At 57.7% G+C, this 25210-nt stretch overlaps 1 protein-coding gene across 3 annotated transcripts in view; it reads left to right on the top strand.

Annotated features, from left to right (window-relative positions):
• The window catches only part of EEFSEC (eukaryotic elongation factor, selenocysteine-tRNA specific), a 111764-nt gene that overhangs the window by 38083 nt on the left and 48471 nt on the right, over positions 1-25210 (top strand). Inside the window, exons 2-4 of one of the 3 annotated variants that reach the window (XM_081526594.1) lie at positions 7489-7696; positions 14686-14782; positions 15684-15848. In XM_081526594.1, the coding sequence (XP_081382720.1) occupies positions 7489-7696; positions 14686-14782; positions 15684-15848 (470 nt within the window). Of the gene's footprint in view, positions 1-7488; positions 7697-14685; positions 14783-15683; positions 15955-25210 lie in introns of all 3 variants that reach the window. The other 2 variants (XM_081526593.1, XM_081526595.1) reach the window with 2 other exon arrangements.

The following is a 25210-nucleotide window of genomic DNA, read 5'->3' as shown; positions in this document are numbered from 1 at the left end:
CTATGAGGTCCGCACGGGGCCCCGTGGGTGACAGGTAAGCCCAATTCACAGGTGGGAGAGCGAGGCTCCGTGGCCAGGCCTCCCCGGGCAGGCAGGGAGGGCGCTGAGGGTGAGCCCGTGTGCCCCCAACGTCCAGTGACCTGTGTCTGCAGGCCTTGCCCTCACTCCCCTCTGCGGGGAGGGAAGGCTCAGCCCGAAACCCAGGGACGTTTCCTCTTTGGGATCACAGGCTGTGTCTTCAGGAGAAATTATCTCCAGTGCCACTTGAGGAGGAGGCAGGCTGAGGGGCCCTGGGCCAGGTGGGGCCAGCTCTGCCCCAGGCCCCCCCTGCCTGGGTGCCCCACCCACTGCATGAGCCCCCACTGTGCACTGAGCCCCGGAGGCCGCTTCTGTGAGCCCCAGGTTTCCCTCGCAGTGATGAGCTGCTGGCTGCAACTGACCAGCCCCGTTCAGACCCATGGTCCGTGCAGCCGTGTGGCAGTGATGAGGCTTTCAGGCTCGTCCCCATGATGGGCCCCGGAATTGCAGAGTTTTAGTGAAAAACACGGACTTAAAAGTAGCATTTCCCCAGGCATGCATGAGTGCGGAGAGGACCTGGGTCGGGGCTCTTGCGGCTCTCAGCGGCCTGCTCCCCGTCGTGCTGATGAGCACACGCCCGCTGCTTCACGGGGAGCGGAGTGGAGGTGCAGACTCCACCGCGGGGCCCAAATCCCAGCGGACCCTGCGCATCCAGGGCCCAGGCAGTGAAGGCTCAGAAGTTGTCTGTCCCAGATCCTTTTGTTTCTGGCTGCTCAGCAGGTCCTGCCGGGGAGCGGGCCTGGCTCACCCTGAGGTCTGGTGCCCGTGGGCCATGTGTCCCCGCCTGCTGGCTGAGGCCGCCCGGCCCAGATGTCCCTGGTGGCGAGGGCGCTGCAGGCTTGTGCTCCCGCTTCCACCTCAGTGGCTGTCCACATGGAGCTCTCCCATCCATATTTGGCGATCTGTCTCTCTCCCCCGCCCCTCCGAGGTGTCTGCCAAAATCCTGTATAATTCGTGTCATCTCCCAAGCTGTTACAGTATATGAGGGCAGGGGATAATTTAGTTATTTTTGAAAAAAGAGTCTTAGCAAAAGTCAAAAAGGAGGGGGGAGTTTTCATACTCACTGCATGAAATAGACAATATTTCCTGAAACAGGAGATACGAACCTCAAAGAATTTAAAATAAAACATTCATTTTATTATTTTTTTTAAAGAAGGAAAAACGAGGAAAAAAAAGTAGAATAGTCAGTCTTTTTATCCTAAGTACAGATGAAATTGATTAAACCTTAAAGAGTGGCCTCCGCACACCCGGTTTATTAATTGAAGAATTTCCTCTTACCCAGAATGGGAAGTTCACATTAAACCGAGCTGGCCCCTGAGTGGCAGTGACACTTGAGAGCCAAGCGTTCTCCACAATCCTATTTTCTCTTCGGTGCGAGAGGAAATCCTAAAATGGTTACAGGCGGGAGGGGAGGGGAGCAGAAACCCCACATTTTAAGGAAGCCTTCTTTCATTTCCTTGTAAAGCATGAAATCAAATTATAGCTCATGGCCCACAATTATTTTATTTCTACATTTCAAATTCCATTTTCTGCTCCTTCTCGCTGCTCTTGAACAGGAGTCGCACTGTTGTGCAAAGTCAGCTAAAAAGATTACCCCAGGTAGACGACGGCACCGTCGCTTAGGGAGGCGAGTGTGGCTGGGACTGCCGGCGCGCGGTGGCTCTGGAACCCCGCGCGCCCGTGTCCCCCACGTCCCCTCCATCTGGGCAGGCGTGCCGGCCGACCCGCTGCCCAGAGGAATCGGAGACTGCCTGCTCTTGCTGTGCTGCCCTCCAGGGAGGGCGCCGCGAGCCTTGTGTTCGCTCTGTCCCGGGTGTCCAGGGTGGCTGGGGAGACGGAGGCAGGGAGAAGGTGTGAGCCCAGCACCCGCTTCACACCCCTGCCTGGAGAGGGTGAAGGTCATGCCTTTCCTGACTGTCATCCAGCCCTTGTTCTGTTGTAGGGAGAAAGTTGATTAGGTCTAGCGTGTCCTTCACGCGCTCTTGCCGACCCCCTTGTGCACAGCAGGCCTGGGGCTCAGAGCGTTGCTTCGAGTTGCAGCAGACTCCTGGGCAGGACCGTGTTTTGCTTAGTCGTTTATCTTCTCTGTTAGCTTTTTTTCTTGTGGTGGCTCTCTGTCTTTGTCAGTGCGCTGGGGCTTTCTCTAACCACGGCGAGCAGCGGTCTCTCTAGTTGTGGAGTGTGGGCTCTAGTCACACGAGCTGCAGTACTTGGGGCATGTGCGCTTAGTTGCTCTGCTGCATGCGGGATCTTCCCAGAAAGAAAGAAAGTGAAGTCACTCAGTCGTGTCCAACTCTTTGCAACCCCATGGACTGCAGCCCACCAGGCTCCTCCGTTCATGGGATTCCCCAGGCAAGAATACTGGAGTGGGTTGCCATTTCCTTCTCCAGGAGATCTTCCCGATCCAGGGATTGAACCCGGGTCTCCTGCATTGCAGGCAGACGCTTTACCGTCTGAGCCACCAGGGAAGCCCCAGACCAGAGATCAAACGTGTCCCTTGCATTGCAGGGCAGATGCTTAACCACTGGACCACCAGTGAAGTCCAGTTAATTTCTACTTACAGGAAGTTTAATGCATTTACTGTCATGGCAATGGCACCCCACTCCAGCACCCTTTCCTGAAAAATCCCATGGATGGAGGAGTCTGGTGGGCTACAGTCCATGGGGTTGCGAAGAGTCGGACACGACTGAGCGACTTCACTTTCACTTTTCACTTTCATGCATTGGAGAAGGAAATGGCAACTCACTCCAGTGTTCTTGCCTGGAGAATCCCAGGGACAGGGGAGCCTGGTGGGCTGCCATCTATGGGATCACACAGAGTTGGACACGACTGAAGCGACTTAGCAGTAGCAGCAGCAAAGTTGTGTTTAATATAAGTGCATTTGAGTTCCAAAAAAAGGACTCACTTTAAACACACGGAAGTGCCCAATACTAGTAGCAGTGTCCGTGGGTGGGGCGCCGGGTAACTGGGACGCCCTCCCTGATGCAGGCTCGCCTGCTCTCCAGACCGCCAGTGAAGAGCTCCAGGTCTTCCCTCCGCGCCCCATCATTATCAGCCCTGCCTCTCAAGAAGTTCTCTTAAAGATCTACTCTTAAAGACTCTCTTAAAGAGCGTTTCATGTTTCCATTTAAGATCCCGTCGGCCACATGGGCTGTCCTTCTGAACGGGAACCAGCCCCAGTCCAGCTGCCTCCCCCTCAGCCCGCCCCCTGCCTCCACTGGACCCTAGAATCAGGGCGGCCCCGTGGTCCTCCCCACCCCCGCCTCCACTGGACCCTAGAATCAGGCCGGCCCTGTGGCGTCTCCCCCCCCACCTCCACTGTGACTCCTGCTCCTCTGCTCAGACCCTCCCTCCCGCCCTGCAGCTCACAGACCAGGGCCTGGGTTTCACCTGTGTTCACAGCCTTCAGCACAGGCTCGAGTTGGGGCAGGGCGTAATCCATCTCTGTGGGCTGAGCGGGCAGACGGCAGCCTCCCCACCCTCCCCTCGGTTGGCCGGGAGTGCGGTCCTGACGCTGAGGGCCCACTCCCTGCTGGCGTGTAGAGTTGCCTGAGTGCCTTGTCGTGGCCAGGGGGCTGGGAGGGGAGGCTCAATTTGTCCACCCACCTGCCCACCCGCCTCTGGTGCCTCCTGGGGTCCTCGGGATGGGGGAGGAAACTGTCGGGCCCAGAAGGGCTGGTGCAGACGGGACCCGGACGCTCGGGCTTCATCCGCGGCCTCACTCCGGCGCCGCACGCCGCCTCCGCAGTAGGACCTTGGCATGGCCGACCCCAGGGCTTCCTGAGGGGTCCCGAGGTCACAGTGACTCGAGGGGCCCCTAGGAAGCCGGGTCAGAGCTGGGAGCCACCCGCGCCCGGCACCAGCCCCGGTCAGTGTTTCTTCATCACACTTTGATCCGGGGACAGGAAGTGACATAACTGGCCCGTCTTGTCTTTCTCTAAATCCCCAGTATTTCCACAGAATGAATCAAACAGTGTCTTTTCCAATTCCCATGAACCCAGGGTAGGAAATCACTCTGAGGCTGCAGGGACAGAAGGAGCAAGTGGGTGGGAAACACAAGTCGCAAACTCGCAGCTCACAAGTGCCCCTCTATATTTCTCGGTCTATCAGCACTTTCCATCTGCTTCTGCGGACTGCAGAGTCCTTTAAAGGTTTGCAGAGTAATTAGAACAGGGCTGAAGTTTCTCAGTACTTTTAAAAATTACCATTTCCAATTCCATAGATTATATATCTTAATTGTTTCGGAAATAAAAGTAAAGAAAAACCTACAAAGATCAGCATTTAACAAGTTATCTGTGAGATGAAATTTTCCTTCTGGGACTAAAAAGGAGGAAAATGTGTTGCGGGGGGGAAGTTTTCAGCAGGAGAAACTGAAAATAAAATGTTGACCATTTTAGCAAACCAGATCGTTAACCCAAGTCTGATTTTTAACCAAAAGCTATGGGCATCCTCAACAAGAAGTAATATTGAATTTAAAAATAACTGGTGATATTAAATATTCAAGAAGTGGTATAGGTGCACACAGTCCACAGTGTAAAGCTGTGGTGGAAGCCGGCATCCTGCCATCACCAGGACCGTTTCCCAGCACAGCAAGCACCTCCGTGTGTGGGGACCCTCGGGTGAATCGCTGGACAGCAGCGAGGCTGCAGGAGGTGCCTCGTGAGGGGCCGTGGGAACCCTGGGACGTGCGCTGCTGGGATGGTTCTTCCACGGCGGGCGAGGGAGAGGAGTCCGGGCCACGTGGAACAGTTCTGAGCTGCATCCGTGAGGCCCTTCGCAGGGGCCTGGAGCATTGTGTGCCCTGGTAGGCAGGAGATCCGGGCTGTTTGAACCTGACCTGCAAAGGGGGCTCCCCTCTGCACGCACGCACACACACACACAGACACAGACACACACACACACAGACACAGACACACACACACAGACACACACACACACACAGACACACACACACAGACACACACACACACACACATCCTGCCCAGCAGGGAGCTGCCAGGCCGGAAAACCTGGGCCGGGCTGGCCATGTCCCCCCAGGTCACCCGGGGCCCACGGCGCCTTAGCTGCGAGGCCCAGCTCCCTGTTCTCAAGGAGAGCGAGGGACCACAGCAGTCTGACCAGCTCCTGTCGGTGGTGAGCTGACCCTGCATCTGGCAGACCCGGCATGCGCTGGACCCGCAGGAGCCCAGGAGCAGCCGCTGGCCCCGGGGACAGGCCCCTGGGCTGGGGGCGGGCTGCGCGGGGCCAGCTGTGGACAGCGGCCCGGGGAAGGACACTGCTCAGCCGCACGGACTGCCCACACTCAGCCCGAGGAGGGTTGGGTAGAGTCTTTGGGAGTCAGCGGTTGTGGCAACCCTGGGGCCGCCTGGCGTCTGTGCTGTGAGTCCTGGCTGCTGCGCACCAGCTCTGACCCTCAGCTCGGCTCCGCGAGGAGGAGACCCCCTTCTCACAGAGGGGAGGCAGAGGTCCGGGTGCAGGACAGCAAGAAGCAGAACCAGGGTGCAAGCTCGCAGCTGTCCGAGTTGAAACGTCCACTCTTTCCATCGTCAGCTGCCTGCTGGCCAGGGCCTGCATTCCTGAGTCTCTGGGCCCCTGCAGAGTCCCGAAAAGCAGGTGGGCCAGGCTCCTCCGAGGAGACGAAGGGACGGGGAGAGGACAGGGCGCAGCGGCAAGCTGCCAGCGTCCTCAGGACGACCCGGGCCGAGCACCTTCCCTGGGGGCGCGGGGCCGCTCACTCACCACCCCCTGAGGAGCCTGGGAGAACGACAGGGCCATGTCAGCAGAGGAGGAACAGGAGGAGCAACAAAGCCAGCCGTGTAGGAGACAAGAAAAAAATAAACAGGCGAGGACAAGACAGCAGACAAAGAGAGGTGCTGGACCCCTGCCAAGAGAAGGAAGAGCCGGGAGCCAGCAAATGCCGGAGGCTCGCGACATGGCACCTGGGGGGCTGGGGGCAGGCCGCCGGGGAAGGGGTGCCGGCTGCAGGGTCCCCCGTGTGTGCCTCTCCTCCCTGAGTCTCACTGCCCGGGTCTGCAAAGGAGAGAGAGCACGTTACTGTGACTCAGGGACGATGGGTCGCCGTCCAGATAACACTCAAGTCAGGGCTCCACCTTGCATATTACACCAGAATAAATTCCAAATGGGTCAGTTTGAAGCATAGACTTGTAAGTGCACATACACATATTTGGCTGCGTCGAGTCTCGGTTGCGTCTTTCAGGTCTTGGCAGACCTTCCGCTGCGGCGTGCGGCCCTCTGCTTGTGGCACTCAGACTCAGTGCCTCTGCGGCATGTGGGGTCTTAGTCCCCCGACTAGGGACCAAACCCATGTTGCCTGCATTGCAGGATGGATTCTTAACTGCTAGACTGCCAGTGAAGTCTCTGAAACATAAACATTTAAAGCTATGAAAGGACTGGAAGAAAACAAGTGGGAAAAATACATATAATCTTAAAAGTAGAAATACTTAGGTAACATACAAAGCCCAGAAACAAAAGGGAAAAAAGGAAAGACTGACCATTTCCACATAAAAAGGAAACATTTCTGCATGTAAGGGAAAGATTCATAAAAGCCAAAGGTGACTTGGGGAGAGCCCTGGAATGCACCTTCCCTACCCAGGATAGCTTCTCAGTGTTTACAGCATCTCTTTAAATTGGCAACAGAGAGTGACAGTCCAACCCAAAGGGGAAACAGTATCCATCCGTGTCCCACCCTCGCAGGCGGCAGCGGGCGGGAAGGCCAGGCCAGCCGCAGGCAGTGCCCAGTGCCTGCCGAGACGGAGAACGCTAAGTGTCCTGGGGAAGTAGGGCAGGAAAAGAAGGCTGGGACGGTGTGGGAGGCAGGGGGGCTGCAATCCTAGTCTGGCTGTCAGTCGAGTCTCAGTGACGGGAAACTCAGAGCCAGGACTCGGAGAGGCTGGGCAGGGGCCGGGGCAGAGACCCCGCAGGGTGGCGGGGGTCCGAGGCCCAGCACGGAGGCTGGGGGGCTGTCAGACAGCAGGCAGGGCAGAGATATGGAAGGCAAGAAGCTCAAGTTAGAGGCCCTCCGCGCCAGCATCAGGAAGAAGCGACTTGAGGCTGCGTGGAGGTTCTGGTTTTCCCCCAGTGGGCTGACAAAATAACACTGACCATAGCAAAAGGACAGGCAGGTCCTCCACCTGCCAGGCCGCTGCGCACACGGGCTTCTGGAGCCCCCGGCGAGCCTGCCCGGCTGCTCGTTTAGAGATGAGGAAGTCTGGTTATAGAACTGGGAGGGGGCCAGCGTTCCTGGCCAGGTGACCCCCCACCCGGCGTCTGGGGGCTGCGGTCGCCACTCACACCGCCCTGCTCCCCCACACCCTGACCCTCAGCTGGTTTTGCTGGACCTGCAGAGTCAGCCGCCCCTTTCCCCTCTGACCTCATCCTCTTTCCCCCCAGGGGCCCAGATCATCGATCTGATGATGCTGGTCATCGACGTGACCAAGGGGATGCAGACCCAGTCGGCCGAGTGCCTCGTCATCGGGCAGATCGCCTGCCAGAAGCTGGTCGTGGTGCTGAACAAGACCGACCTCCTGCCCGAAGGGAAGAGACAGGCAGCGATCGACAAGATGACCAAGAAGATGCAGAGGACCCTGGAGAGCACCAAGTAGGTCTGCGACGAGGGTGCCGGGGCGCCGGCTGGCACCCGGGGTGAAGGCCGCAGTGCCCGCGCCAGAGGACGAGGCGTGGGAGGGAGGCTTCCCGACCCACGAGGGTCCGGGGATCACACCGCCTGAAAGAGCCACAAGCCCCGCCTCCCCTGACCTGAGACCCTGTGGGTGAGAACTCAGCCCTGCCTGCTCACTGCCTGCTCAGCTGAGACCTGGTTATTGGAAGGGGGGCAGGTTTGGGTGGTGGCTGGACGTGACTGTCACAGAGGCTTACGGAGTTAGAGGGACAGACGGACAGGTGGATGGAGGGGTGATGGATAAAGGCTGGATCACAGGGCCCTCTGGAGTATTTCATGCCAAGGGGTTTACGATTCTGTCTTGTGGGAAGTGGGGAGTTGTTGAATTTTGTGCAGGGGAGTGACTGAGAGGCAGGCTGTGGTGGGGAGGGTCCCGCAGACAGCGGAGAGGGCGGCCAGGCGGCCTTGTCCCGCTCCAGCTGCTGTTCTTCCGGGTCTGGGGGCAGGAGAGGTGGGGGCACCGTGGGGCAGAAGACGCCCACGGAGCATGGGTGTCCGCGCGCCCGGCTGTGTCCTTGGGCCCCCTTCGCGGCCAGCACCTTCTGATCAGGGCGGACCCGCGGGCGCCGCCTGCCACGCGGCCCCCGACTCCGTCGAGCCTCAGCCCCTGCTCCTCCCGCCTGGGGAGCACACAGTAGAGATGGTTTTGTCTCCCCGTCATAAAGATGGATATGCTTTCCCCTCTATGATGCTTTTTTCGGCTCTAACACCTGCAGCTCTCGCTCAGAATTCTCCGGTTGGTTAAATTAAAGCTTCAGCCCCGAGAATGGGCCAAATGTGTCATAAAAGATTTCCCAGCGCTGCCTTTTGTTAGCAAAATTCATCAATCCGATAAAATCGACACATTTAGATAAGTGTTGCATAAGAATTCAGACTTTGTTATTCCCAGCGGAAGTGGATATGAGACTGTAAAAAGGAAGATAAAAAGTTATATCTTCTTTTTAGTGAGTTATTTGATCTCCCTGCCATTTTATTTACTTGTCAGAAAGGGGAGACAGGTCCTTGGGACTCCTGCCTAAAAGCCCAGTACAGTGTCCGCATTGTTTGCTGTAAACGAGACCTTCTGGGAAGTGTTTAGGATGCTACTAAGGGTCAATTAATACCAGCCATTTAGATTAGGTAAATTTAAGGAAAATTCTCACGTACACCTTTAAATTACCCTTCCTATTTTAATTTATTGGGTGAAGGTCAGTCACAGCCTTCATCGCACATGCAGAGGAGACTGGCCTCTGAAGGGCCGCTGACACCTCGGCTCTCCTCACGCGGCGCCTGGGGGTGGAGAGGCTGGGGCGCGCCTGCCAGGGCGACCCTGTCATGGGAAGAACTGAGCTGTTACCTCCGTGCAGCTGAGAGCTCCGTTCAGCCCTATTCGGCGGCTATAGGGCTTCCCTGGTGGCTCTGCTGGTAAAGAATACGCCCGCGATGCGGGAGACCTGGGTTCAATCCCTGGGTTGGGAAGATCCCCTGGAGAAGGGCAAGGATACCCACTCCAGTATTCTGGCCTGGAGAATCCCATGGACTGGAGGTCCGTGGGGTCGCAAAGAGTTGGACATGACTGAGCGACTTTCACATCTGTTCATTTGGTTTCTCTGATATCTCAGCTGGTAAAGAATCCGCCTGCAATGCAGGAAACCCCAGGTCGATCCCTGGGTTGGGAAGATCCACTGGAGAAGGGAAAGGCTACCCACTCTGGTATTTTGGCCTGGAGAATTCCACGGACTATACAGTCCATGGGGTCACAAGGAGTCGGAAATGACTGAGCGACTTTCACTTTCAATTTTCCTTTCCTTACAGTCCCTTGTTAGGTAGATCCTTTGTAACAGCTGCTTCAAACGTGAAGCAACTTTCTGTCTAGAAATGAGAAATCTGGACAGCCAACCTATGTATGTATCAAAACCTAGAAAGTGGTAAAAACACGGTACTTAATTTTTCCTATCCAGAAAGTAACTGAAAGAAACTTTGGGAAATAGAGAAAAGTTGTCAAGAGAAAGTGAAGCCCCGAAAAGATTTCTCAGAGCGGCGGCTGCTGATGTGGTTTATCCCGTTTCTGTCTTCTAACCGCCCTGTGTATCACCCCACCCTGTCTTCCACATTCAGAGAGTATAGTCAGATAGACATAGCATGATGTTTATGCTTTTATCCCTTTGTGCACGCACTGTTGCGGCGTTGAACGCCTTCACAGGGCTGTGCACCCGTCACCTCTGTCTGCAACCCTTGTTCCTGGTCCTCATGTAAACTGTCCCTGTGACCAGTCACTGCTCCCCTCTGTCCCCGGGCCCTGCTGGCCTCTGTGCTGTTTCCCACGCGGTGCGCTGGGGTTCCAGCTCCTCTGCACCCTTTCTTTCGGAGCCCTCCTAGGAGGCGTGAAGCGGCACCTCGCCGTGGCCTCGCTTCGCCTCTCCCTGGTGACCACTGTGGGGACTCTTTCGTGTGTGTGGGCTGCTGTCTGTCTTCCTTGGAGAAATGGCCATCGGACCCTTTGCCCGTTCTTTAGTCGGGTGTTTCGTTCTTGAGCTGAAGGAGTTCTTTACGTATTCTGAAGGCTAAGCCCACGTCAGACTTGTGAATGTTTTCTTCCATTCTGTAGGCTGTCTTTCACTTTCTTGATAGTATTCCTCGAGGCACAAAATTTTTAATTTGGTGAAATCCAATTTCTTTCTTTCTTTTTCGCCTGTGTTTCTAGTGTCATATCCATGACATTGTTGCCACATTCAATGTCACAAAGATTTTCCCCAATTTTCTTTTGTCTGAGGATTTTATTGTGTTAGTTCTTAAGTATAGGTCTTTCCTCCGTTGTTGGTTATCTTTTATATATGGTCCACATCAAAGGCTCACCTCCATTCGTTTGCAGATGTCCAGTGTTCCCAGCAGCATATGTCTCCCTTTTATCCTTTTATGTGTGGGCTCCAGAGGTCCCTGTCTGTCCTGGCCAGCACTGCACTGCCTTAGTCCCTGCCCTTTTGTGGAAAGCTTGCATCAGGAAGCTGAGCACTTCAACTTTCTGCTTCTGTTTCAAGACTGTTTTGACTTTGGGGTCTCCTTGCAATTCCCATCTGAATTTGAGGATTTCCTTTTCCATTTCAGCACAGAATGGTGGTTGGAATTATAATAGGGACTGCATCGAATCTGCAGATGGTTTTAGGTAGAATGGACGCCTTAACAGGAGTAAGTCTTCCAGTTCATTGACACGAATGTCTTTCTCTTTATTTAGATGTTTACAAATTTCTTGTATCCAAGTTTTGTTGTTTTTGGTATACAAGCCTTTCATGTCCTTGGTTAGCTTTATTCCTAAGTATTTCATTCTTTTAGATGCTGTTATAAATGGAATTGCTGTCTTCATTTCCATTTCGGATTGTTCTGGCTAGTATATAAAAACACAGTGATTTTTGTGTGTTGACCTCATACCGTGCAACTCGGCTGAATTCAGTCTCCCCCTTGAAGCGCACAGCTGTGGTCATGAGGTGTGTACATTCCTGACTTGTGCTTCTGTTACTTACCATTTTATAGAGCAGTTCTTTGTGCGACCGTCACTCTGTTGCTGACCCTTGGGAATGGCGTAAGTTTTCTTTCTTGTAAATAAATAATCCTTGATAAACACCTTTGACCATCATTAAACTGTGTCTGTGCTTTCAGTTTATTCTCTTGAGAGAGTACCAGGTCAAAGGGCAGGAGCCCTTCCAAACCCTTTGTGCATCTCTGGGTGCTTTGACGTTTCTCACAGGTGAACTCTAGTGTCTAATTTAAAAAAAGATTTGAAAACGTTAAGATAGAATGTTGTTTCACTCTTGTTATAATAATACGTGATTCTTTAATTACTGGTAAGATTGAAAATTTTTTCTTATGTATATAAGTTGTTGTATTTCTGTGTGTTTAACTTGTGCCTGTATGTTTTGTCTGTTTGCCTCTTGCAGTTTTAATGCTTACTTTTTGATTTTCAGGAGTGTTTAATATCAATAAGGCTGTCATTAATTAACCCTTTGCCTGTCACCTTTCCTATTAAGTAAGTCTTTAACATTTGTTGTTTTTCCATTTTGTTTTTTTTTTACGTGCAGAAGTTTCTAATTTTTATGTAGTCAAGCTCTTTGATTATTTCTCTTTGTGATTTCTTTATCTCTGAAGGCATTTAAAATTACTCTTGCATAAGCATTTATCATTGTTAACAGAAATAAAAATAGAAGGTAACAATGTACCCGTATCTTCCCAACACATGGAACCACAGTGCCTTTTCCCGTGGGCCCGTCAGCCTCCCACACACGTACACACTCTGAGGTGGCTGTTATCATCTGACGCTGCTCCGTGTTCTAGGCTGTTCTGTTTGTTTCTCCACCGAGGTTGTCGTCTGACAGCATCCTGGGGACTCTTTCTCCCAGACCCCCTCTGGTTTCCTCCTATTTCTGTTCTAACCAAGCTGTCTGCTTACAGCGCCCCTTCCCTGGGCCTGGGGGGTGACAAGCCCCTGGACCCGGCGGCCCCCTGCACGGCGCGAGCTGCACACCTGCTTGCAGCTGACGTGGTCTCCAGCACTGACTTCCTCTCCCGGCCTCCGTGTTTCTTCCTCTGTGGAGTGCGAGCTGATACGTCTGGCCTCAGCGTGTTTATCATCAGGGAGCCCTGGGTGTGGGGCCCGGACGTCAAGGGGCTTCGTAACTAGCTGTAACGTAAGGAGCACCTACTATGTGCTCAGCCCTGGGCTGGGGATTTCCCTCGGAGCCAGCTGTTCACAGTAACCCCCAGCTTTGTGTCTGGCTTGACTTGTGAGCAAAGTAAGGAATCATAAGTATCACTCATATTTTTTAATACCATTACTTTTCATTTTGCTATTCCAAACCTAAAGCTCAGATTCCCTTTGTGTACATTTTTATGTGCATCACACACACACACAGATACCCGTGTGTGTGATTTTAGCTGATCTGAGGTGGGTCTTGTGTGTTGACGAAAGTCAGCCTGCATGCACAGTCAGCAGGTCTGGGCCCGGCTCACATCGTGAGGAGCCGCAGTGGCAGGGGTGGGGGTGGGGCGCCTGGGAAGAGGAGGCACACTTGGGGCCAGCTCCCCACCCCCCCACGCTGCTGGGCGGAGGGGCTGCGCTCCGGGTTCTTCCTGCCGTGTCTGGCCAGCACCCCTGTGCCCCTAGAGCCCAGACAGCAGCCTAGGTCTGAACTGGGCAGGGGGCCGCCTTTCCCCCAGGAGCCAACAGCCAGGACACATGGCGTGCTCAGCAAAGCAGCAGGCCAGGTCCTCGGGAGCCTGGGACCAGGCCAGACCAGACCAGCACGCTGCTGCGTTCTGTTATAGTGCATTGCCCAAAAGGGTTTGGATAAACAATAATTGAATTTCCGAAAGCTTTATGGTTCGTCGCTGGAATTCTCAGCACCTGCCTTCCCCCGTCTGCGGCCCTGGGCCCGGGGCTGGCGGAGTGCGGGCTGAGGTGCGCGCGTGGGACAGTCTCCGAGGCCTGCGCCCACTTTGGGCCGAGAGATGAGCCTGCGCCCCACTTGGGGCTGAGAGCTGGCTTCCCCAGGGAGCCGCCAAATAGGAGAAATGACGCCGTTTCTCTGGGGAGGGGCTTCGATGGGGTGCAGACACGCTGGTGCTCGCAGTGGCCGTCGGGCCGCTAGTTTCCAGTCCGACCGAGACTCGGGTGCTCGAGGCTACTGCAGGGTTGAGGAGGGTGTGTGGGAATGAGGCAAGTTACAGCGCCCAGCGGTCCCCTTGCTGAGGGGCTTGTGCTGAGATTCGGCTGTTTCTCTTGACTGAACCTTCCGCAGATGGCTGCGGGCCTCTGCTGATCTTCAGGGTTCTGAGAAGGCTGGTTCTGATCATGTTTCCAGTGCTTTTATGAAGAGCCGCTTTGAGTGTCTTTACTCCACACTTCACTGGTTTTTCAGTTTGTTGAGTCTTTGACATACACCTCATGAATGTCCCCCAAATCAAGGCACATCCACCAGCATGTTTATCTCAGTGTTATTTGTAACAGTGAAAAATCTGAAATGTTCTGGATGAGTCACATGCGTAGGGAAAGCGTGTGCATTCCGGGCCTCATGGTGGTGCAGCTGTTAAGGGTGGAGGCGGCGGCCCAGGTCGCGAGCCCGAGCTCTGGAGGTGGCCGCCTGCAGCCTGGCCCTGCCGCTGACGGCGGGGTTCGGAGCAGACCAGCTTGCCTTCTGAGCCTTTCCTTTGTGTCTGTAAAATGTAGACACTTCCTTCCTGTGTTTCTGGGGTTTCAGTGAGAGCATCTGTGTCATATTCTTGGCTTAGTCAAATAAGTCTTGTTGTTGTTGTTGTTATTTTTCAACAGAAAAGTCTTTCTAATATAATGGCAAATAAGCTAGAAGGATATGAAATTGTATGACTAATGCAACCAAAATATGCAAAAAGTAGTTCCTTGGCAATGCGTGGAGAGACCAAGGTTGGAAGAAGCATACCACAATGATGGGATTACAAGTTGAATGTTTTCTCTTTACTGTGTTTTGTATTTTTCTGTTTGTTTGTTTTCCGGTGGAGAGGTCAATGTCTACTCAGTGGGAGTCTTTGCTTAAAGAGGCAGGGCTTGGGAGGCCCGAGGCTGTGGTCTGGGCCTGCGGGGCGAGTCCTGAGTCCCTGCAGGAGGCTGGGCAGGGCCCAGGGGTCTTCCCCCAGGGGGTCCTTACTCAGGGCCGGGGCCTGGGCCTCACTGCACCTCCTCAGGACGGTTCAGCAAGGAGGTTAAACCCAGGGGCCCCCCTTTAACGTTTGTGGCTCAACACGAGGTGCTCCTTCGGGCCTCTGCATCGGGTCTGCCGGGCGGGAGTGTGACAGCCGCCTCGCAGTCCCTCCGGCAGGGCGGGCGCAGAGGCCTCCATCACACTTGGTCCTTCGGGCGGCCCCAGACGTGCTCGGTGACCTTGGCGGGTGTGTCTCTGTTCCAGGTTCCGGGGTGCGCCTGTCATACCCGTTGCGGCCAAGCCTGGGGGACCGGACGCCCCCGAAACGGAAGCTCCGCAGGGCATCCCGGAGCTCATTGAGGTACGTCGGCCTCATCCACACGGGGCTCCACCTCCCTGCCCTTCCTCACGGCATTAAACCGGAGCAGAACCGGGGTCTCCACCCCGGTCCTGTCAGAGCACTTCTGACGGGGAGGCTGGTCATCACATTCCAGGAGCCACATGGAGCTCTACTCAAACGTGATTATGAACATTCGCAATTACATGATTATTAACGAGCCTTGGGAGGCTTCGGGTATTGATCCGCATTTTGGCAGGAAAGAGCCTGAGGCTCAGAGAGGTTAAGTGACTTGCCTGAGCTCGCACAGTGAGCAGGAGGTGGAGCTGGGGTTCAGACCTAGGTCGGCCGGCGGGGTTGGCTCCGGGGTCCACCTGCCCTGGGTCTGCAGACCTGGGTCAGGTGTGACCACCTGCGCGGCCTCCGTTTCTGTGATTATACAGGGCCGAGTTTGCTGACTAAGCAAAACCATTTCTGGGTGAAGCTTTGGTGACTTTGTCGTCAGCTCCAGATCACACTGGTATCGGATCCTGGGACAGGCCTGCTCACAGACTGGTCTTTTTCCAGAAGAGTCGTTACCACAAGACCAGGAGTCTGGACCATTCGGGACCAGACAGCTCTTGACAGTGTCTTCTCTAATGAAGTCAGAAAGGCGCAAAGTAGAAAGAGTCAGGCGGTCTGCCTGTCCCTTTGCTTCTTGCTCGTCGGCCCTGACCGCCCCCTGAAGCCCCTCAGAGCATGAGACAGTGGGTGGCTGAGGGCGGGAACATGCAGGACGAGCCAGCAGAACCAGAGGCAGACCCGCGGTAGAGGCGCCAGGCCTGGGGCTGAAGTCCCTCTGTGTCCACCAGGCCTGGGGAAGGGGAACCCCCGCACTGCCCGCCAGCTCCCCACCCACTGGGGTGGCACAAGCCTGTCTTTCCAGCTCCTGACGTCCCAGATCTCCATCCCGACGAGGGACCCCTCGGGGCCATTCCTCATGTCCGTGGACCACTGCTTCTCCATCAAAGGCCAAGGCACCGTGATGACGGGGACCATCCTCTCGGGCTCTGTCAGCCTCGGCGACAGCGTGGAGATCCCGGCCCTCAAGGTCAGTCTGGCCTCGCTGCCCGTTCCCCTGGGCCCCTCTCGAGCAGGCGGGGAGGCGCCGGCCCCGTGTGCCGCCGCTGCCAGCCCCGCCGCTCTGTCTTCTGTCCGTCATCTTGCTCGCCTCCTGGGACCAGCACTCGCCTCAGTGCCCAGAGCAGCACCCGGTGGCTGGAGCCTCGCGGGCAGTGTTCTCGATGAAGACGGGAGGCCTCCGGGGGCGTCTGGGAGCGGGCACCGGGCAGAGCCCCTCCGCTTTCTGCAAGCCCCCGAGTCAGGGCGGCAAGGATGTGTGGGCGCTCATTCTTGAGTCCGTGTGCTCACCACAGGGATTCCACGTTAAATGCAGTCAGACCCTTGGCTGCCCAGGGCGGGACAGTCTGAGGACCCCCGGATGATGGTGCGTTGCCAGCGTCGCCGGCAGGCGCTGCGTCCTCCGTGGAGACCTGAGAGAAGGGTGGCCACGGGGCGGTCCTCGCCACCCCGCCTTCTGGTCCCTCCTGGCCCGGTGTCTAGCAGCCCTGATGCCTCCCCTCAGGGGGCTTTGTTTCCTGGAAAGGAGACATGGATAGGCTGCCCGTCCTCTCGTCCGTAGGGAATACAGGGTGGGAAACGCGGGTGAGTGAGAACCTGGGAGACCCCCAGGCGTTCTGGGGCCCAGGGAAGTTCTCTGGTCCTCAGAGGAAGCTAGACTCGGGCAGTGGCGTGTCCAAGGCCACATCTCGGCTGTGTCCAAGGCCAGGGATGCGTCCCGTGGGGCTTCCGTGGGCCTGGAGGGTCATCTGCAGGGCAGGCGCGGACGCCCACTGGAATTTGTTTTGCTGGGTTTCAGACTTGCCGGGGACCATGAGCTCTGAGCTCCTTCCATGTTCTCCGTGTGCCTCCGTGTGAGAGCTGATAACTTGTCCAGTTTCACCATCCACACAGGGAGGTGTCTTGCCTGGAACAGAGCACCCCAGACCACTCAGGCCTGATCTAGGGGCTTAGATGGTGAGACGTGAGCTGGTGATGTTGAGAGGAGAGTTTGGAGCTCATTACAGTTAAGGCTGTAACAGGGTGAGGATCTGGGATACTGAGAGGGGTGACAGTGTTTTGCACACAAGCTGGTGTGATGTTGGGGGACCAGAGGGTGGGCAGTTGTGGGTGGCTTGTGCCCCACAAGCACTGTGTCCTCCAGAGCCCCCATGAGAGAGAGGTGAGGCTCGCACCCTGGGTAGGGCAGGCTCTCCACGCGATGACAAGCGTCCAGTGATGCAGGGACTCTCAGAGAGGGGGCATGTGAAGCTGGGGGCTGAGACCGGGGCACTGTAGGCCAAGCTGAGGGGTGCGCCGGGTCACCCGGCCGCCCACAGCCAGGAGGGATGGGGGCGTCCCGTCGGAAGCCCCGGGGCCTCAGCCTGGCTGACACCTGGGCCTTGGCCGCGTGGCTCCAGAGGCGCAAGAGGACGCCCACCCACAGTTTCTGAGGCCGAGCCTGGGGTGACCCGCCGTGGTCCCAGGAGTGAGTGGGGATTACAGGGGAGAGGCCTGAGGTCAGGAGACTCTTCCCACCCGCTGGGGCCTCAGGCTGGCCCTTACTGTGGCATCGCAGACAGATCACCCTCCCCACTGTCATGCGGGTGACTGGGCCTTGGGGCTCTGCGGGTGGTTGGCACTCGCTGACGGCCGACCCCGCTCTCCTGCCCCTCCCCGTGACCCCACCTGACCTGGAGAAAGGCCTTGACCAAGGAGCCAGTAGTTGAAGCCGCTTGGCCAGTGCCAAAGGCTGGCTCTGGGCACTGTGCCTGCTGCCCTGGGAGCCCCGGCTCACCATTGTCTGCCCAGGGCGCTGAGGCCCTGCAGGGCCGGCTCTGAAGTGGATGGCTCTGCCCCAAGGCCATGACATCCCTGTCAGACTTCCCTAATCGACTCGGACGCCTCTGACCGCCTGAACTCCCCGGGCGGTGCAGCCCGGCCCCTCCAAGTAAACAGCCCTGTCCCCTCCCGGCCGCAGCCCGCAGCCCGCCAGACCCCGGCCCGGCCCTGCCGCCGTGTCTGCCCCCAGCTGGGGCCCATTAGCTGAGGGGGTGAAGGAGGAGAACCAAGACCTCACAGCTTAAACCCCAGACCCCGCACCCCTCAGGCTCCCAGGACCTTTCCATGCTTAGCTGGGGGACCCTCCAGTAAGGCGCGGTCTTAGGGTGCTCAGCTGGTGATGTGTCCACTGGCGATCCGCTTTCAGGGCTGTGTCATCAGGAACCGTCAGAGGTGCAGACCGTGAGGAAGGGAAGAGGGACCAGGGGCTGGCCACAGGCAGGGCCCTCCGCCCTCTGCTCCACCGGCCGTCACAGCCCAGACCCTGAGGGCCCCCCGTCCCCGACTGGGGTGATGGCGGAGAGCACCCAGCGCTGGGAGGTCGCCTTGCTGTTCGGCACTGCTGTCACGGGGATCCGTGTGGGTCCATGCGCAGGGAATGTGGGTCCTCTCCTGGATGTGCGAGGACAGGACGTCGAGTGGGCACCTGAAGTGGGGTGCATGTCAGAGCCTGAGGGTCCACTGAGAGCCCCGTCAGGGTGACGAGGAGCGGACATCACCAGGGGTGTGGACACCTGTTTAATGATGGGGCTTTTAGAGGCAGTTCAGAACTCAGTCGCGTATTACTCCAGATGGAGCCTGCATTCAGGTGGACCCACCTCTCACTCAGACCCCACAGAGGAGACACATTCTGAAACAGGACCCAACGGCGGCTCCCTCCCTCTGCCTCCGCTGGGAAGCTGATCCCCGGGAAGGGACTCCCGGAGGAGTCGGTCCTCCCCCCCCAACCTCCGCCACCCCTGCCTCCAGCCAGGCCTCACCTGCACCCTCCCCGCCCGCAGGGGTCTCTCCTGGAAGCTCCTGGCTGCACCCCAGGCGGCCACGCGCCCCCACGTGTGTTTCTTCTGGGGTCCCACCGTGAGAACCTCCTCGAGGGTGGAGAGCGCGTCTGCCTGGCTCTGCACCCTCAGCACCCAACCCAGAGCCCAGCCCAGAGCAGGCTCCAGAAACCGTTTAGTGAACGAAGCAGTGGGAGAAAGCCAGAGAGCTAATAAGCAGCTTGTTTCCTAGTAGGCTTTTGATGCAGTTGACAACCTCAGAGGGCCGTGTAGACGCTGCTCCCCAGGGCCCGGGGGCAGGACTGGAGTGGGCGGCGGCCTCGAGGCCTCGTCCGTCGGCGCCCCCCAGCCAGCAGGCCCCGTGCTGACTCTAAGCCAGGCGCCCAGGGCTGCGGGCCCGGCTTCCTGGGCCGGCACCTCCTTCTTACGGCCGAGCCCTCTGCCTGGTGCCCACCTCCTCCTCAGCCGTTTCCTGGTACGGAAGGCTCATCTGGGAGGGAGCAGTTCCAGGCTGGCCAGGCCCCTCGCCCAGCCCCCCCGGCCCGGGCCGGCCCCACGGGGAGACGCGGCCCCCCTGGGCCGTGGTCCCTCCTGCCTGCCGTCCTCTCGGCCGCTGCCGTGACCCTCTTGGTTTTACTTTCCTCATTAAAGGAAAGTTGAGTGTTTCCTGAGTGTGCATAGAGTCAGTGTACCACTTACACTGAATATTTATCATTCTTTCTTTTAAGAAATAAAACAATAATAAAAACACCATAAACATCGCTTTAATTGTGCACAGGCTTCAACTTGTAATAATCCCGGGGAAACGGCAAGTGAGATGTCTCTCTAAAGTAAAGGCACTTGCCTGCTTTTGTTTGAAGTTTTGCTCAAATGCTTTATTGTATAACCTGTTCTTGTTTAAAAAAAAATGCTGGCCATTATAATTTGGGTTTTTTTTTTGTCTTTTCAAAAGTACTTAAATGAGGTGCTTCTGGGCAGCGGTAAATCAGAGTCGAGCCAGCCTTGGGGGACTGAGCCAGCCGCAGTCACATCCTCGCTTGCTGTGACCCTTGTGTATGAGGACACACGCAGGGATGTGTAGGTTAGGACATGTCCGGTGGGTTGTTGCATCTGCCTGCCTGCGCGCCCTCTTCTCCTGCCCGCGCACCCTCTCCTCTTCTGCCCACGCGCCCTCTCCTCTCCTGCCTGTGTGCCCTCTCCTCCTGCCCGCGTGCCCTCTCTTCTCCTGCACGAGCACCCTCTCCTTTTCTGCCCGCGCGCCCTGGTGGAACTGTGGTCCTCGTGACAGGGCAGATTCCCGGAGAGCAGGTGACAGGTTCCCATGTGAGGGTGGCGGGGGACACGCCTGCAGTGGCCCTGCTGAGAGGCAGCTTAGTGAATGTGCCGACCTGAGTGGGGGAGGGGCACTTTAGCTGATGCTTGAAGATGGGTGAGTCAGACCGGCAGGGAGGTAGTGGGAGCAGACCTTGGGGATGCGGTGGTTTCAGCCTGTTGAAGACGGTGGTCCCTGTAACGTGCAGGAGGTTTTGAAGGCTGCAGAACAGAGCATGCGTGTGTGCACACAGCGGGACAGGCCATAGGGGGCCAGGTTGGGGGTTGCCGTGTGGCCCAGGTAGGTTGGGACACTTGGGTCCGGCAGGCAGCAGCATGGTGGGCCTCAGGACGGTTTGGGAGGCGGCATTCCCAAGTCCAGGGCTGGGCTGATGGGGCCAGGTGCGGGGGCAGGCATGTCCAGCGCGGCTCCCAGGCCTCTGGCTTGAGAAGCAGGTGGGCTGGTGCGGCCGTTGTGGAGGGGGAGCCAGGAGAAGTCTGGGGTGGGGGCAGAAGCGGAGGTGAGCATGCACTGGATTTTAGTAAGTTTGGGGTCTTTGGGGGCATCCAGTTGGAGGGAAGGTCTCAGGGCTGAAGCTCGGATGTGTGGGAAGGCACGAAATCGTGCACTGTTGGTGTGCCCAGCGCAGCCTGGGGGCCTCTTGCAAGACAAGACAGCTGTGCTCCTGAGGTTTTCTTCCTGATGCCTGGAGGCCCCCAGCCCTCCTCCTGGCCCTGGCCTGGGAGCCGTCCAGCTCTGCAAGGTGAGGTCCGAGAGGCCCCACGCTGGCACCTCAGGAAGGAGGGAGGGTCCTCACAGGGCTGCTTACACTCTCCAGGGTGACGGGCCCCCGGGCCGGCCTCAGGCGGAGCTGCCCTGACCTGCCTGGTGCCCGCACCGGTCTGCGAAGCGTCCGGCCGCGGAGAGGGCCGCCGTGCCCCCAGCCCCCGCGCTGCCGCCGCCGCCAGAGACAAGCGGGGTGACTGGGCGGAAGGTCAGGAGTTTAAGAGCTTGTTTTATTCGAGACGGGGCTCAGAGACAGGAGGGAGTGCGCGGGTTTATGTGTGGATCCTGGTATTTGCTTTGAGCTGCGGCGAGTGGTCGGGCAGGGAGGGAGGCCGCCCGCCGGGGAACGCTGCCAAGCAGAGCTCCGCTAATGCGATCCAGACGCGGCCCATCTCCCACCTAATGCAGTCCTTTCGGCAGGAAGGGCCCAGCAGGGCCGCTTAACCCTTCAGGTGCTGTGGTCGGACCACAGTCAGCCCTGGGCCCCACCCACCCATCACGGGAGCCCCCACCCCCGTCGCGGTGCTGGGGCGTCTCTGGTCACTTGACTGCCGGACGCAGCCTTCAGGGCACTGACCGGGCCAAGCACGTGGCAGACGTTTGCTCAGGAAAACAAGGTGGCCACATGGTCTACAGGAAGGGGCAGCTCGCCCAGGATCCCGGGGCTGGGGTGGGACCTGGTCCCCGGTTACAGCTCTGTGCGGGGCCCGGGCCCCTCTGATCAGCGTCCCCGATTACAGTTCTGTGCGTGGCCTGGGCCCCTCTGCCTGGTCAGCGTCCCTGATTGCCATTGGGGCTGTAGACCTTGCTTCCTGGGAGGACCGGCCACCCATCCATTCCCCTGCCTCTCCCAGAGCAGCAGCCACGGAGCCCAGGGTGTCCACACGTGAGCATCCCTGACAGGGTGACGTCAGTGTGGGTGTAGACACCGCGCTGGGACCACCAGGCCTGCGATGGCATGGGTGCCCGCCGGTCTGTGCTGGGCCCTCAGAACACATTCTGTGGGTGAAGGGGTCGCATGCATGTACGGCATGCTTCCCAGACGTGTGCAGAAGCGTGTGTGCATACACATGTTTGTGTGTAAACTCGTCAGGAAAGACCTGAGTTGCGGTTCAGGACACTGTGCATCGTGGGTCCATTTTGTGGCGGAATTGGGGCGCAGAGTGGCTTCCATGTTCTCGTCCCGGTGGCTGGCGTTCAGACCTTTACAACAAGCTTGTACTCGTGTTTCTCGTGTGGCTTTTAGGGAACGAAAACCAGACTCAGCGGAGGAGCGGCTTCTGTCCTGCCTGTCCGTCTCCTCTCCTCCCTCAGCCCTCGGGGCCTCACCTGCGGACAGGCCGGGTGGCCCAGCCCCTGACCCTGCTGAGGGGAGGCGGGCAGCCCCCAGGGAGGTGGTGCGCATGCTGGCCTGTCTCCTGTGCGAGCCCAAGCAGGCAGCCAGGCCCAGTTCTGACTTGGCCTGCGGGCCCGAATGGGTTTCCGAAGGGCCGCCTTGTGAACTTGACTGTCTCCCGGAGTGGGGACTCTCAACGCCCCCACAGGGTCCTGTGCTGCCCACTGACCCTCATTGTCCCCCGCCCAGAGGCCACTGGAGGAGACAGTCTGACCTGGTGAAGTACCGGGCTGCCTGCGTCGGGCCTGGTGTGCCCGTGTCGGGTCAGACATGGTCACGTCAGGCCCGGCATGCCTGCGCTCCAGCCCCTTCCCGGCCACAGCCGCGGGTCACAGGAGCCGCGAGCGCTTTTGATGCACAGCTTGGATGTTTGGCTTGACCATGTCTGTTTGCTTAAGCATCGCCCTTGCCAGTTCATTCGGACCTTCTCTTTCTTTTAAAAACATGCCGCTTGCCAAAGGTTATTTTGGATCTGTTTTTGTTTATCAGGTGAATTGTTCCAACACAATTGGAAGCAGACACACGCCTGAGCCACGCCTGGCCGCGCGCTCGCACGCGCGCACACACGCGTGCACACACACACACACGCACACGCGCGCAGGGTCTGTGCACACCCCTCAGGGCCCTGGAACATACACGGCACACGGGGGTGGTTCTGGGGGCTGCGGCAGGGAGAGTGCCGTCATTCAGGAGACAGCAGTGGCAGGACTGTAGGTGGGAGAAGCTGGGCGCTGACCTCAGGAGACCCAGCCAGGGGAGTAAGGTGGAGCTCTGGGCCTGAGTGGGGCTCCTGCCTAGGTGATCTGCTTTCTGCCCCGGCGCCAGCAGCAAATTTCTTCCGCAGACACCTCTCCCGCCGTCGGGACCCACTGTGCGCACGCGGGGCTGCTTAGAAAGCCCTTCCTGCTTGGAGGGCGCGCTGTGCCCAGAGGGGTGGGGGTGTCGGCTCTCTGAGGTTGGCTTACCTGAGACAGGGGCCCGCACGGAGGAGCAGCCTGACGTGGCACTGAGTCTGCTCCCTGCAGCCGCCCACTCCTGCCCAGCTCAGCTCAGTTGGGGCCGCAGGCTGTCGGGGCACCTCCGTGTCTGGACTTCGCTCTGCTCCATGTGGCGTGGCCTTGGGCCAACTCCGGCTCCCGGGAGCCCCTTGAGTTGCGCTCAGTCTTCATTTCCAGTGATGCTGCATGGACCCGGGGTGCCGTCTTGAGGCTGGACCCAGGCACGATTACAGTCTCCCAGTGTCGGGGCTGGTGTCCCCGACATTATGGCTGTGTGATGTGGCCACTCCCCCACCACCACCAGCCTGCAGGAACCCGCTTCCACCCCCAGCCTGGGACCAGCGCAGGGAGGTCCAGCCAGGGGGGTTTGGAGACAGCTTTGTTCCTCCCCACATGGGAGCGGGGAGACTCACGTCTTAATGTTTTCTTCACGTTAAAAGAAAATGCTCATCATTAAAAATTTAAAGCTTCTGAAAAGGGTGTGGAGGTGACCTCCAGTCCCACCTGAGCCCCTTTGTCAGCACCCTCAGCCAACTCGAGGGCGCGCAGACACGTGGGACAGCGTGGTGCATGGGGCCCTGATACGTGTGCGGCCGTGTGTTCCACACACACACAACTGTGAGCTGTTCCTTTTCAATATGTAAATAAAGATCGTGCAGTTATGAAGCTGACTGTATAGAACAAAAGTAGCTACGTCTTTATCTGCGTTTGGGAATCTTCTAGAATGTATTTCATGCTCCCCTCTTTTCTTGAACTTCTCAGCTCTTCCTAGAATACTGCACATAATTTCATCTTCACGTGATGACTCAGCTCATTTAGATGAACCAGTGGACATTGCAGGGTTGGCGTTGAAATGTGTGGTCTGTTTGCTTCTCCGAAGGGGGCCCTGGTAGCCTGTCCAGTGGGAGGGGATTCACTGTGCAAGCCATGGGGCTGCTTGCCTAGTTATGGGGCCTGGCAGAGGCCAGATGTGAGAGAGGGTCCAGGTGGGCTTCTGGGCACTCCTGGGGTCACCTCATGAGGGGGGAACCCTCCCATTTGCCTTAACCCCAAGAGCAAGGGGACGCTGAGGGGCATTATCAGAGGAGGAGGGAGGAGAAGTTGACTGTGGGGGCCAGAGTGGGTGTGAGAGCTGGCTGGTCCCGGCAAGGGATGGTGGAGGTTCGGTCCAGGGTGGTGCTGGTAGAGAGGATGGCCATGCCCAGCAAGCGACACACTGGATGCTGGGGCATGGGGGTGGGAGAAGGTGTCCGTGGTGTTGGGGCCATGGTGCCCGAGATGTGCGGACAGACCGCATGGTGCTCCAACGTCCAGAGCAGGAGCGGAGCCAGGAGTCGTCCTGGACGGCAGGTCCCTGGAGCCGTGGATGGAGTGAGGTCATTTGAGAAGTTTAAAGAGGAGGCCTGCATTCTGCAGAACCGTGGGATGTGCTGTGTGCTGTGTGTGTGTGTGTGTGTGTGGTGCCTCTTCACGCTCGCCCCCTCACTGTGGACACCACCCAGGTTCTCCGGCCCCTTTCACGCCGTCCCCCAGCCTGTGTTGAGCTTTGGTGCCTTACCTGTGCCTCTGTGTACTTCCTCGTAATTTAGCCAACACCTTTACATTCGTAAGTTGAAGAGGGAGCGTGATAATATCCGTGAGCCCACGAATGTGCTCAGCCAGCTGCACGTTTTCCTGTCGGGGACTGACGCAGACGCCGCCCCCGCAGAGGCATTGCTCTGCCTCGTGCCCCGGGCGGCGCTCACACGCCTGTGCCCCTGCTCCCGCCTGCGTCCTCTGTTGGTGCACCTTTGCCGGTGGGGCAGTGACAGTGTCCCTCCTGGGGGAGGTGTGTGTATAAACTATTTGGATTCTTATTTACGGGAGCTTTGTTGCTTCTTGCTGTTGGCTTGTTCGGTGTGTATCCGTGTCTCGTACGCTGGGCTGCAGCGTGGTACCTCCTTACCCTGCTGTTCAGCCGTCCCCGCTAGTCAGGCTCCTGTGTCTGCTGGACGAGCCCCATCCTGTGCCTTCTGAGCCCTT

This window comes from Giraffa tippelskirchi, chromosome 9 (genome assembly GCF_054371585.1).
Source record: "Giraffa tippelskirchi isolate mGirTip1 chromosome 9, T2T-mGirTip1v1.2.pri, whole genome shotgun sequence".
NCBI lineage: Eukaryota > Metazoa > Chordata > Mammalia > Artiodactyla > Giraffidae > Giraffa > Giraffa tippelskirchi.
This window is presented reverse-complemented; position numbering and strand designations above follow the sequence as displayed.